At 39.9% G+C, this 12235-nt stretch overlaps 1 protein-coding gene across 5 annotated transcripts in view; it reads left to right on the top strand.

The window, feature by feature from the left end:
* The window catches only part of KDM4B (lysine demethylase 4B), a gene marked incomplete at both ends in the record, with an annotated part of 73062 nt that overhangs the window by 35067 nt on the left and 25760 nt on the right, over positions 1-12235 (top strand). For all 5 annotated transcript variants that reach the window (XM_079546664.1, XM_079546663.1, XM_079546662.1 and 2 more), the window contains 2 exons: positions 7529-7725; positions 8226-8258. In XM_079546664.1, the coding sequence (XP_079402790.1) occupies positions 7529-7725; positions 8226-8258 (230 nt within the window). The remainder of the gene's footprint in view (positions 1-7528; positions 7726-8225; positions 8259-12235) is intronic.

Genomic DNA, 12235 nt, shown 5'->3' with positions numbered 1-12235 from the left:
ATGTACTCATCAGATACCTCTTCGTTGTCCTCCTCAGTAATTTCTTTGCTGTACTGAAAGGCAGATGTGGTTAACATTCTTGTCTCTTTATAGAATCATAGAATCACCAAGGTTGGAAAAGACCTGAGAGATCATCCAGTCCAACCGTTCACCTATTCCCAATAGCTCCCACTAAACCATGTCCCTCAACACGACATCCAGTCTTTCCTTGGACACCCCCAGGCTCGGTGACTCCACCACCTCCCTTGGCAGTCCATTCCAGTGCCTGACCACCCTTTCTGAAAAGTAATACTTCCTAATGTCCAGCCTGAATCTCCCCTGCCGTAGCTTGAAGCTTTGTTCTGTACAGGAAAAACATTTAAAAATGAAACCCCACTTCTTATTATCATGTGCTTAGAGCTGTGAATGGTCTCTCTCTCTCTCTTTTTTTTAACTCCATTTTGCTCAATTATTTGTCTTTCCTGATAGCTGTGCTGCTCCTCATTTTCTTGCAGCTTGGTTTCCCGCTGGCAGTCAGCAGGTTCTGCTGCTGGGTTGGCTCATAACTGGGTGTGTTCTAATCTCAGTCATCAGGATTCAGATCTTGCATCTGTTCTCTATCTCACCACTCTCCAACTGCTTTGGAAACACTTACAGGTGGATCTGGATTATTACTGGAAAGAGATAAAAGTGTTTCATTTGGTGTGTGGTTTTCAGAGAGGTCTTAATTGCTGTTTCTTTTAGGATAGATAGACAGCCTCTCTCCTCCTTTATTTATGAACCAACCCTCCCTTGATTCTAATTTGTGTTATTTGAAGATGCAACAAATAAATTCCAGCTTCCTATCCTTTTGAAAAATCTTACAGAAAAAGACTTGTCATTACAAGGGAAAATAATTTCAGTGTGCTGGAAGCAGATCATGGGTTGTCACGTGAAATAACACTTCATATTCCACCAAGCAAAATTATTCATGTTTTTGTAAACTGCCTAGAAATTTTCCTAGTCACGGTGTACAAAATGGTGGATTTTACTGCTTCATCTGTTGGTTTACAGGCATGTGCTGTATCACAGCATTGGGCTTTCTTTATAAAGGAAGTGACTGGAAAACCAGTGGTGAAGCGGGAGGATAAAAGGATAACTGTACTCACTTAGCAAGAGTTATCTAGTACATCTGTCACTTCAGAGCTGTAGAACTTTGCTCAGCCATGTCAGCTCATGGTTGCTGCTTCCTTAATGCATGAATAGAGTGCTGACTTGATGAAATATCATTGCTTTCTGCCAGTGAAAGCCAGTCAGTTGTGGACTTCTTTCACCAACTGCAAGACTTGCGATGTGGAAGAAATAATAGCTTGAGATAACCTTAAAATGATATTCACTGTAGACTTTCACCCAGTGGTTATGATTTAGTCTTAGTTTGTTTATCCCTTGTACTGAAATGAGTGTCAAAACAGAGGGGAGCTGGTATTTCACTGAATTCTTCTTTTTTAGTATTACTGAGAGCACTGAACCTTTCAGCCTTATCTGTATGACACATCTATTTCTTAAACTAGAATCCTCTTTATTTTGAGTATTTTAGTGGAGTAGGGTAAATCTAGCTCCCTGGCTAATGTCACTTGCCATTCACTCAACTCTTTTGCCCACAACATCTGCATGGAACGAACGTTCTGGCAGTGAATTAAGGAGGCAAACGAGGAAAAAGCATGCCTTGCAGCCAGGGACCAGGGGGAGTCCTTGGAAATCTTTGCCTAATTGTTTTGTTTATGAAACTCTGTGGAAGATTTCCAGTGGGTTTCCTAATGAACTGGTTTGTTGTTGAGACTTAAAGCTATGCTTGTAATTACAGTAGAAGCGGGGGGTCAGGGCTTGTCTTCCTTCCCACAAGCTCTCAACTTCCAACTAGTAAGCACACAAACTGTGAATTTTAAGTTTTTCTACTTCTCCTCAAAGTTTAACTCCTTACTGACTCATGGAATGCCTGTCACCCGTCTTGCAGTTACTAACCTGCAATTATGTGTTCCTTCATTGCTTCTGAAAAGATGGGCATCCATGAGAGTATTGCTGTACAAGGTGTATAATCAATGGATATTAAGATATTATAATCACAAAATAAACAAGACAGTTAGGCGAAGTAGACTATGATAGCAAAAGAGAATAAATGGAAGGCTTACCCTTACGCTAGGCTCACCCACAAAACACCAGCAGAGCAGATCTCCAGACGAGATCCTTCCCCACTGGCAGCCAGCTCTTCAATAGGTCTAGGAGAGGTGCAGCCTGGCTCCTGAAGGGAGGTTGTGGTGAAGAGGGATTTGGCCTCTTCTCCCAGGCAATGAGCAGGACACGGGGCAATGGCCGCAAGTTATATCAGAGGAGGTTCAGGTTGGACATAAGGAAGAACTTCTTCTCTCAGAGAGTAGTCAGGCACTGGAATGGCTACCCAGGGAGGTGGTGGAGTCACCGTCCCTGGCAGTGTTCAAGACGCGTCTGGATGACGTCCTGCGTGATATGGTTTAGTACTAGTGGTGGCAATGGTGATGAGGAGACGGTTGGACTGGATGATCTTATAGGTCGTTTCCAACCTTGTGATTCTTGTGATTCTAGTGATCCACCCCTTCCGGCAGCACAGCTGCACTGCCTTCACCTGTGCTCCTCTGGCTGACTCACGGCTCGCCTCAGGTGATCAATCAGAGGTTCAGGCCGTGACTCAGCAGTTCCCATACAGCAAGGTGTGAGTGGAAATGTGAGTTTGGATTGAATGAAAGGAAAGTAAACTGGAGCCCAGACTAGTTTTGTGTTGTACTGGGTGAGCGTTAATTAGACATCAGGAAACACATTTGTAATCGGATGGTGAATTAGATAGCTGTTTTAGAGTATTACACTGGGAGGATTTTGTGTTTTTCCCAAAAGCTGTAGCTTTATATCTTGTCCTGGCAGTTTATAGAGAGAAGTTCTGAAGTGTTCTCTGTATGTATTTCTGTAGTACACTGTAAGAATTTTCCTAGCTACCTTTTGGATATAACTATCTTTTTTTTTCTTTTTTTTTTTTTTCCCCAGTAACTTGCTTTTAGACTTCATTGTTACGGAGAAACAGATACTAAAACTTAAATGCAAGTCTAAAATATTTAACGATGGCATAATAGCTGAAGGACCTTTGGATGTATTGGGTTTTCTTCTGCTTAAATTACCATTTAGGCAAAGTGGGAGGCTAGTTGGATCTTCAACAACCGCACTGGCAACTAAATTAATTTGAATGTGAGGTGTTTCTTTTTTCACATGTGAACCAGATGTGCTGATTTAATTAGATTGTTTTTGTGACTTTCTGTGTAAGGAGAAAAGTGTTATTTTACATTAACTCTTTGTATGTCATGGACCAGGTAGGATTCAATTTAGTGTTAATAACTGGGAAGTGAGGGAAGGAATCCTTACAAAAATGCTGAATCCTTACAAAAAAGTTGAAGATTGAGGTTGAATGAAGTTACATTTTTCCATAAATCATTTCATTTTATAACTTTATATATTTTATAACACAGTCTTTTTATTTGACTGTTACCTTATAGGGATTTATAAGTATTTTTATTAAAAAAAAAAAAAAAAAAAAAAAAAAAGCCTAAAACCAGATAAGATCATGGTTATGCATTGTGTAGTCACAGATTTCCTACCATCACTGTGAATTATGTTTGATATCACAAAGTTCTCGGAGAGGTCAGATGTATCACCAGCCTCCAACTTTGAGTAACATAGTAAAATAATAAACAGGGGAAGAATGTTGTTTATCTGCTTTTGAAAAGAGTTTCACACTTCCATTTCCTGAGAATATTTTTGTATGCTCTTTTTATTTGCAAGTTGCCTTTGTATGTTCTTATCCCATATGGGCAGCAAAGTCATTAGCTTACAGGAAGAGAGAGCTGGGGCTAGCAAAAGTCTTCAGAAGATGGAACAAATAGGTTCCTGTAAATGTGGGGAATATGGCAACTCCTCTGGTCTTCTTGCTCTCTTGGGTCTTGGACACCCTGCAACTGAAGACAGAGAACTAAACATAAACCTGTGTTGGTGTGTAAGTGAACTCTGTTGTTAGTCTGTCCCTCTGACAGCCATGGCAATCTGGCTGCCAGGTGGAGAAAGGCAGAGAAGAAATGCAGAGGTGTTTGATTAGATCTCCAAGTTCCTTAAATTTCTCACCTGACAGCTGGACAGGTCAAGCCTTCATATTGCCATTCAGTCACGGTCTGTGCTTTGGGTGACCGTATCACTCCTAAATCTTTCACAGGTCTAAAGCTAGTTGTATTCTGCTGACAAAGGAAGGAAGGAAAGCCTTGGTAGGAATTTCTGGAGAGCCTGAATCGGGGCTTTGTGGTTCAGTTTTTGCTCACAATAAGAAAATGAGATTTCTTTTCTCTCCTTGGAAGTTGTGTAAGTGTGGTTATGTTCATTTTATGTTGTTGCTTCTACAAACGGTAATAATACTGGATATTAAGGTGCTGGAATTTGAAGGTGAAAAATGGAATAGGGAAGATACATTCTGCAGAAAAACAGATAGGGAGAGAGAGAGTGTGGGGAGGAGTTGTGGGTATTACATATCCTAGGAAACATGCATGGTTGTGGCCACAATTGCATAATCGGAATATTTGAAAGAAATATGACTGCATATATAAGGAAAGAAGGACAGTGTGTGGAGATGGCTATCGCTGACAGGGAAATACAAGCTTGCTCTTTTTGCCTTGTTCTGTTAGAATAGAGCAGGTAATTAATGGCAGAGCAGTCTTCTTGCTCCTCTCTCCCCATAGTCTCCTTCTTTATCGTCTCCCCCTCCCACCTCGAGCATATGTGTGCACATTCCTTTTTGCAGTTCATTTGCAAGTGTCTGCTGTATTAGCAGGATCTTATTGTGTCTGAAGGGTATAAAAAACATGCCGACCATTCTGGGAATATGAATGTGGACAGAAGTGCAGCAGCTGAGGAAATATAACTGCACTGCCCAAAAGAAGCCCCAGAAGAAAGAGGCTTTCTAAATTATACATGGTTGCTACTGTAATAGCAATAAAGTTAAATTAAATTGAAATATAAATATACGTCATCTTAGATTTGTGTATGAAGGAAGGAATTTGGCTACAGCAAGCTTCTGGTGTTGCGGTGCACTGAAGATTGCTCCCGCAGTGTCATTTCTCTGGACAGTTCCACGAGTAGCATCCAAATAGTTCTACATGAGGTGCCTGGATAATCTGCATATACTTTACATTGTGCTGAGACTCTTAACTAGTGGTTCTGTGGTGTTGGAGCTGTTCTTGAGACCTTTAGATCGTCGGGATTTGCTCCACTTGATTTGAAGGAGTTGGCATCTGTGTGCTGCAGCATCTTGCTTCCACGGTGGAACCAGAAAGTGGTCTGTTCCTCTTTTGAGTCATTTTTCATACTTAGTAAAGGCAGAAGAGGTTGATTGCCGTGCCTCACTGATGCTCTGTGCTGTTGGGTGGTCTTTGTATTCCTCTTTTTAGCAGTACAGAGGTGCTTTTAAAACATCTTAAGGAAAAGTGATTGCAAATGCGCTCAATACAAATCTCTTAAGCCCACATTGATGGAGGTGCTGGTGAGAAGCTTCTGCTGGGGCAGGAATTTGGAAGATGGGTGCCATCTGTGTTCCTGCCACTCTTTGGCCAAATTGCATTTCCAGCCTTTTTCTCTTACGCTGTTTTTCATTAAATGAATTGAGTTTTCCTGTAAGTGTCTGCCCATAAATACTCCTTCCTACACAATGCACTCAGGTTGTTATTGCTCTCCAAGTCGTAGCATAGCAAAGCAGACGGGAACCAAAATGAAAAGTAGGAGCTGGGAGGGGAGTGGGATAGCTGAGACTACAGAAGGAATCTTTCTTCTCTCTCAGTGGTTTCTCAGCTACAGCCGTAAGTCTCTTATTAATGGAAGTGTGAAGAGAAAGAAGAGAGAGAAGTGAGTTTAATTTCATGCCTTTCTGCTAAGAAAAAAGACAGAATAGTTCTGAAAAGATGTGGAGGAAAAGTGAAACAGCTTTAAGGAAAAAAAAAAAAAAAAGTCCTATGAAGTCACCATAGTTACCTCATTCTCAACTCAAAGTCGAAAGGTAGTTTAGTGCAAGTGCAACGCTTTGAACCTTAGTGCAGAACTAAAAAGGGATCTGACTCTCTTCCCATACAACAGCAAAGCGGTAGCTCTGGCACCCAAGCAGCCACTGATGTATTGCTGCATCCTTGTCGATCCTGTGCCTTCTTTGCAGTTAGAAGTTTGTAAAGAGCAGATGCTCAGTCAGTCTGGTATTGTGTACTGGGTAAGAATCTCCTTGGATGAAGGACTCGGTTTGTTTATTCTGCACTTCTTCATAGGAAACAGATATCCAAGTAGAAGTGCTTGTGTCTAGTCTCTGTATAGATACGCAATGATGAGAGCATAATTCTAGTGGCTGAATTTAATGAACATATGTATGCTAGTTGAAATGGAAGTTGCGCATTTTCTTTGGCTTAGGTGTATTCAGACTAGATGCAGAATGTTATTTTAGCCTTTTTTATTTCTTACTTACAAATCAACACAGTTTCTCTTACCATTTGTAAAAGCGTGCTCAGTGTGCAAGTAGCTTTCCTTAGCTGCAGAGTTAGAAAGGCAGTGATGGAGAGCAGCCACGGTTCCACTGCAGTATGGCTGCCTGCTTGCTTTCCATGCTGCACATCTGCATTTTTATTCTTCATTTTGTGTGGGTTCAGTTTTCCAACTAGCAATATTGCCAAGCAATTCTTGGCAGTTTCCTGCATCCAGTGACATTTTTCTTCTGATTCCTTTTCCAATGTCCACCACTCCTCTCTCCCCCCCCCGCCCCTTCCTTTTTATTTTTTTTTTTTAACTGTAGTTTGCTAAGTAGCCAGGTAACTTTTGGTAGCTGGACACACACAGCTTGACCTCGTCCTTATGATCAGACAAAAGTTTTGTAATAAAATAATTTTTGGTTTTGTAATTTACAGTCCTGTGAAGGATTTATCTGCCACATCTTGGTGTACAGTTATGAAGTTTAACTGTCTTGGACATTAGGTTAGGCTTTAGCTCCCTAAAGGCTTTTACAGTGATGCAGTTGTACTACTAATCTCTTTTCAGCCTGAGAAACTTGAGGTGAGACAGGCAAAGAGGGGAATGTAGGCCTGAGATCAAACAGACCTCTGGTCTGTATCAACCACAGTTATTACTTCCTTATGACTGTAACACTGTAGATGAGTAATACGCTGTGTATCAGGTACCAGAAAGTTCTAACTTGGTTGCTGGTCTTAGAGAAGAAAATTTTGGAGAACTGAATCTTCAGCTACCCTTGGGACAGTACAGTATCTTGTGCTGTCCCTTTCTGCCAGGGACAGATGGAGGCAATTTGTGTCATTGAGTCAAAATACCCACTTAGACCGTGATGCAATTCCCAGTTAACCTACTGTAGGCCTTATGACAAAATCTGCTGTCGGTTGGCCTCTGGAAAAAGGCAAACTCAGCTGATTAGAAAAATTTCCTCTGGTCTCACATGGTGTTGATGTCTGGAAATCTCTTGCAGTGTACGTGCCGCAAAGACATGGTGAAGATTTCCATGGATGTCTTTGTGAGGGTTCTGCAGCCAGAACGTTACGATTTATGGAAACAAGGAAAAGACATTGCTGTCCTGGACCACATGAAACCCACAGCTCTGACTAGCCCAGAACTAGATGCCTGGAATGAGACGAAGGCAGACTTGAAGGCCAAATTGCTTCGCAGGTAAAAACAAACAAAAAAAATCCCACACAATAAAAACAGTGACAAAAAAAGTTGTCTGGATACTATATTTTAGTTGCTAACCCTTTAAACTCTAATTCTCAGTTTGGTGGAATAGTTCATACTCATCTCTTTATACTTGCTCTTGTATCTTTTCTTGGATGATGCAGTCCCTCATTGTTCTGTTTCTTCTGAATATTACGGAACCCCTTTATTTTTATTATTATTATTATTGTTTGAAAGTAGGACACTGTGCCCTGTCAGATCCCATCTTTTATCCTGGAATACAAAAAAATCTATAGTAAGCATTTATAGCTGCACTTATTAGAAAGCAAGAAGAAAAAGCTGTCAATTGCAAAAGGGATTTTATGCATGCCTTTTTCTGCTTCCTTTGATCTTTGTATTAATTTTCTGCAAGTTCATCATGTTTTTCATGTATTACAGCATGCTTGAATTGAAAATTTGGCATGCTAACCTTTTACTGTTGGAATCTTGCTTTATAGGATAGGAGATGAGGAAGAGGACAACAAGCACCGGTATGTTACTTCCCTCATCAACTTCAATGATTACAGTTTTCTTCCTATCGAGTTTCTTAAAACAGTAACTCCTAAAGTATTTTTCTGGTTCAATTAGTTGTTTCATGTCTGCTTCCTTGAAAGGGCACAGAAGATCTTGGGGTATCAAAATAATCTTCATCTTGTGCTTGTGTAGATTTCTGAGATCTCAATCTCTTTTGTCCTATTGGAGAATCTCAGCTGCCTGTTCTCGTGTTCCATTCTTGAGTCCTGGAAGCAGCTGATGTCCTGAATAAACCAAAGCTAGTGATGTGATATTTTTACCATGATTAACTGATTATAGATAAAGCTGACTGGTCACCAAAGTAAGTAGTTATTAAAAAGTTGCTGCTGCCTTGGAAAGTGGAATTAGACTTGAGTGTGTTAGGAATGAGCTTCCAGTGGGAGAAATTCTTTGTCATGCTTCCTTGAAGAGTGCTATTTTACAGGGAACTGAATTATCAGAGGGCTTTAATGTACTCAGATGTAAAGTGGGTGCTCCTTCATATGCTCCTTTACACTTTAATTTTTTTAAACACCATTCTGTCTGTTACCCAAAATACTTCTTTGTAATTCTGCTCACATCTACTGTTTGTTGAATTTCTGATGTCAGAGTTGGAAATTTAACTGCTTCATCTAAAAATAATATTGTGCTCTTAACTTTCATTCAGTTATAATTTCCTTGAAATTCAGAAATGAAAGTTTTAATTAGTTGTTAGATTTTGGGGGCCGTGTCTGATAAGGACTTTGAGTGACATTGAGTTTTAAAATTACAGACCTAATCAATTCAATTATATTGAATGCATTTGAGTTTCATGTTTTTTTTTTTAAAAAAAAAAAAAAAAAAAGAAAGATACAGCAGTAAGAGTGTTCCTCTTTCTCTAGCATTGGTCTTTGTTGTCCTCTGGTTTTGTCTTGCATGGTGATCTGTGCCTTGCCTTTTCTATGTTAGAGGATCGGTCCCTGATTTCATGAATGCTGAAAAGGAAAAGCATGTTGTCCTTTAAAGACATGCTCATAAAATAAAGTAGATATTTTGGCAGATAACTGACCTCAGCAATAGTGCTTCACTTCAGAGGTTATTTTCCTGAAATGTTTTCATTTCTTTTTTCTGTCGTGAGTTTCAGGAAAAGCAGGGTGAGCTGAGACTCAGCAGGTGTGATGTATGCTCTTTGGGCTATGACTCTCTGAACTCCAGTGTGCCCCTTAATCTTTTTCTTCCACGTCTGTAAATTTGGAGTCTATGGAAATACTTCCTATGGATTTTCAGGGTATTTTAGATTTATTTACTGTTTGCACACACAACGCCCATATTTATTTTCCCTTTTGAAAACTGTTGCTTAGCAGAGAAGCTCCTCTATTTCAGCCTGAGCTACTGTAAAACATCCAGCCACTTTTTTTAATCTACTCATTGTCCGTAGATTTTTTTTCAGTATTATCCTGGAGCAGGTTTCAAGCTGTTGAATCCTGCTTAGTAGAAGTTTCTCTCCTATGCTTACGTCTTGGAAGGACGTTTGACTTGAAGACTGACTTTTCTCAGAAGGATGGACTTTGCTGGAAGAATGGGATCCACCTTATTCCAAACATCTTCACAGTTGTACCTACTTAAAATAAGTCACTCTGTGGTCTGTACTTCAAAGAGTACATATGCTGCTTTTTTCTCTCTCTCCTGGAAACTTAAAGCTTTTAAACTCTACAAAGAGATATGCTATTTTTATTCTAAGGTCATTCATACCTTGAAAATCTCTACTGTGTTTATTTTATGGCTTCAGCAAGAGAGTGTTTTAGTCTGGTCCACAAAAAGCCCATTTCTGGTATGCAAATTATTTCAGTTACAGAATATCTTCACTGGAAATGCACAGCCTTTAGCTTGTAGTCCTGGAAGCAGTTTCTTTAAATGGCTGTGTTCTTTCTTTCTTTGTTCATTTTTACACAACTACAGAGCCAGAAGAGCACTTTAAAAACATCCTTTTTATCTACTGAGAATGTAAAGGACTGTAACTCAAATTTTGCCTCATGTTCCAACACAATGGCAGTAAAGCCATACACATTTACTTGAAAGAACATTTGATGCTGGATACTACTCCAGTGCTTTTTTTTACCAACTGTGGAAAGTTCCAGCTGTTAAGGTAAAGTTGTACAGGTCTGTCTTCTCTTGCCTTCACTTTCCTCCTCTGTAGAAGGTGCTGTGTACTTTGAATGTCAGTGTAGAGAAAAGCTGATCCTTCTGGGTTCAGTTGTGTGTTCTTGCTGATGAATGTCTTGCAGGTGCGAAGTTAACATCTATACTTGGAGTACTACCATATGGCTAGAGCCTAGCAATTATAAATTACTGTGCATATGGATCAACTTTCTTTATTATTAATCATTCATTTCAGGTTGAATTTTTTCTTCTTTCTTTATGGTTGCCTGATTAAGGACTCTTAACTTTGCAGCACTCCAAATCTAATTAGCAGCTGAGTTTGTGGGGATGTGAAACTGAATTTCAGCTTTTCTAGATATTTAAGCTGATGGATAAGAATGAAGCATGAGGGTGTTTTAATTTGTTACATGGTAATAGATGGCAGAGGCCTAGGAATGAGGAAGCCATTTGGAAGATCCAATTTTAAGAAACAAAAAACAACTCTGCTAAGAATGCTGCAAAATTGTAGGTTTCTGAATTAGTCTCTTGAAAAAGAAAGCTTGGTAGGTTTGCGCTCTACTCCAAAGGAGCTATTTGGATATTTTTAAAAGTGTGTACTGACTGACATGGAGTTAACGCTCACGCGAGGCTGTGATTTTGGTACTGTAGCGAAAAAGTGCTGATAGCACTGATGTTTTGGTTGCTGCTGAGCAACGTTAGCACAGTGTCTGGGCCTTTTTGCTCTGTATCTCTGGCCAGTGAGCAGGCTGGAGTGGGCAAGAGGCTGAGACTGGGACAACGGCCTGCGCAGTCTGGAGGGATGTTCCATGCCGCCTTATGTCACGCTCGGCAGTAAAGGCTGGGGAGGAGGAGCAGCCCGTGGGTTGGGTTTCTAAGGTGGTGTTACTCAGAGGCTGGCTGGGCGCCAATCTGCTAGTGGGAAGCAGTAAGTGATTTCCTTTTCTTTGCTTTCCTCTTCACCTTTTTTATTTTTTCATCTTTCTTTCATCCATTAAACTGACTTTGTCTGGACTTGAAAGTTTTCGCTTTTGTTGTGCCTATCTTGTCCTTTTGTCCTCTGTCCTGCTGGACAGGTGCTTGGCTTCTGACATGGCTCCTAAGCAAAATATATTATCCTGACTTCTGACTTTGCATTTTTCTTTGCATTGCGACTATTGCAATCTTTTTGTTTTAGTGACACTGATTGTCACTGATTGGGCCCTGTTACAATTAGTTTGTTAGTATTAATCTGATCATGTTACTATGCTTTTTTTTTTTTTAATTTAGTCTTCTTCGTAGACCTTGAACCCTGAGAATTATACTGCTGAAAAGTCTCAGTCTATTGATTATTCTACAAGAACTCATTAGATGGTGTTTTGAGAAAGTGTCAGTGGTGGGGTAGTGCTTCACAGCTGGAAGATGCTCGTGGGCTTCCAGCGGTTTGCCAAAAGGAAGCAAGTAGAGAATGAAAAGAGATGACAGAATGGAGACAGAAAGAAAGATTTATAACAAGTTCTCATCTATGTTTCAAAGTACAAGCAAAATAGATTTAAAATGAAAACCATTTTAACTACAGCTCGCAAGCTTATATTATCAATGGCGGAAAAAGGTCTTTAAGAAACCAGAACCATTAATGGCTGCTGTGAATGGATCTTAAATGTGTTATGCAAGGTTCATCTGTTTCTTTTCAGATATCTGTTTTGTCCTGCAGCTATTGTTAGCTACCTTGTGTTTTCTTTCCAAAGAAAATCTTTTTGTTTTGTATTCAGTTTTTTCAGTTGCTGATCATTTTTTATATTGAAGGCTGTTCTTTTATGTCAAGTTGCTCTTCTCTACT

This window comes from Tetrao urogallus (genome assembly GCF_951394365.1).
Source record: "Tetrao urogallus genome assembly, chromosome: 25".
NCBI lineage: Eukaryota > Metazoa > Chordata > Aves > Galliformes > Phasianidae > Tetrao > Tetrao urogallus.
Note: the sequence above shows the minus strand (reverse complement) of the source record. Positions and strands in the feature narration are given on the sequence as shown.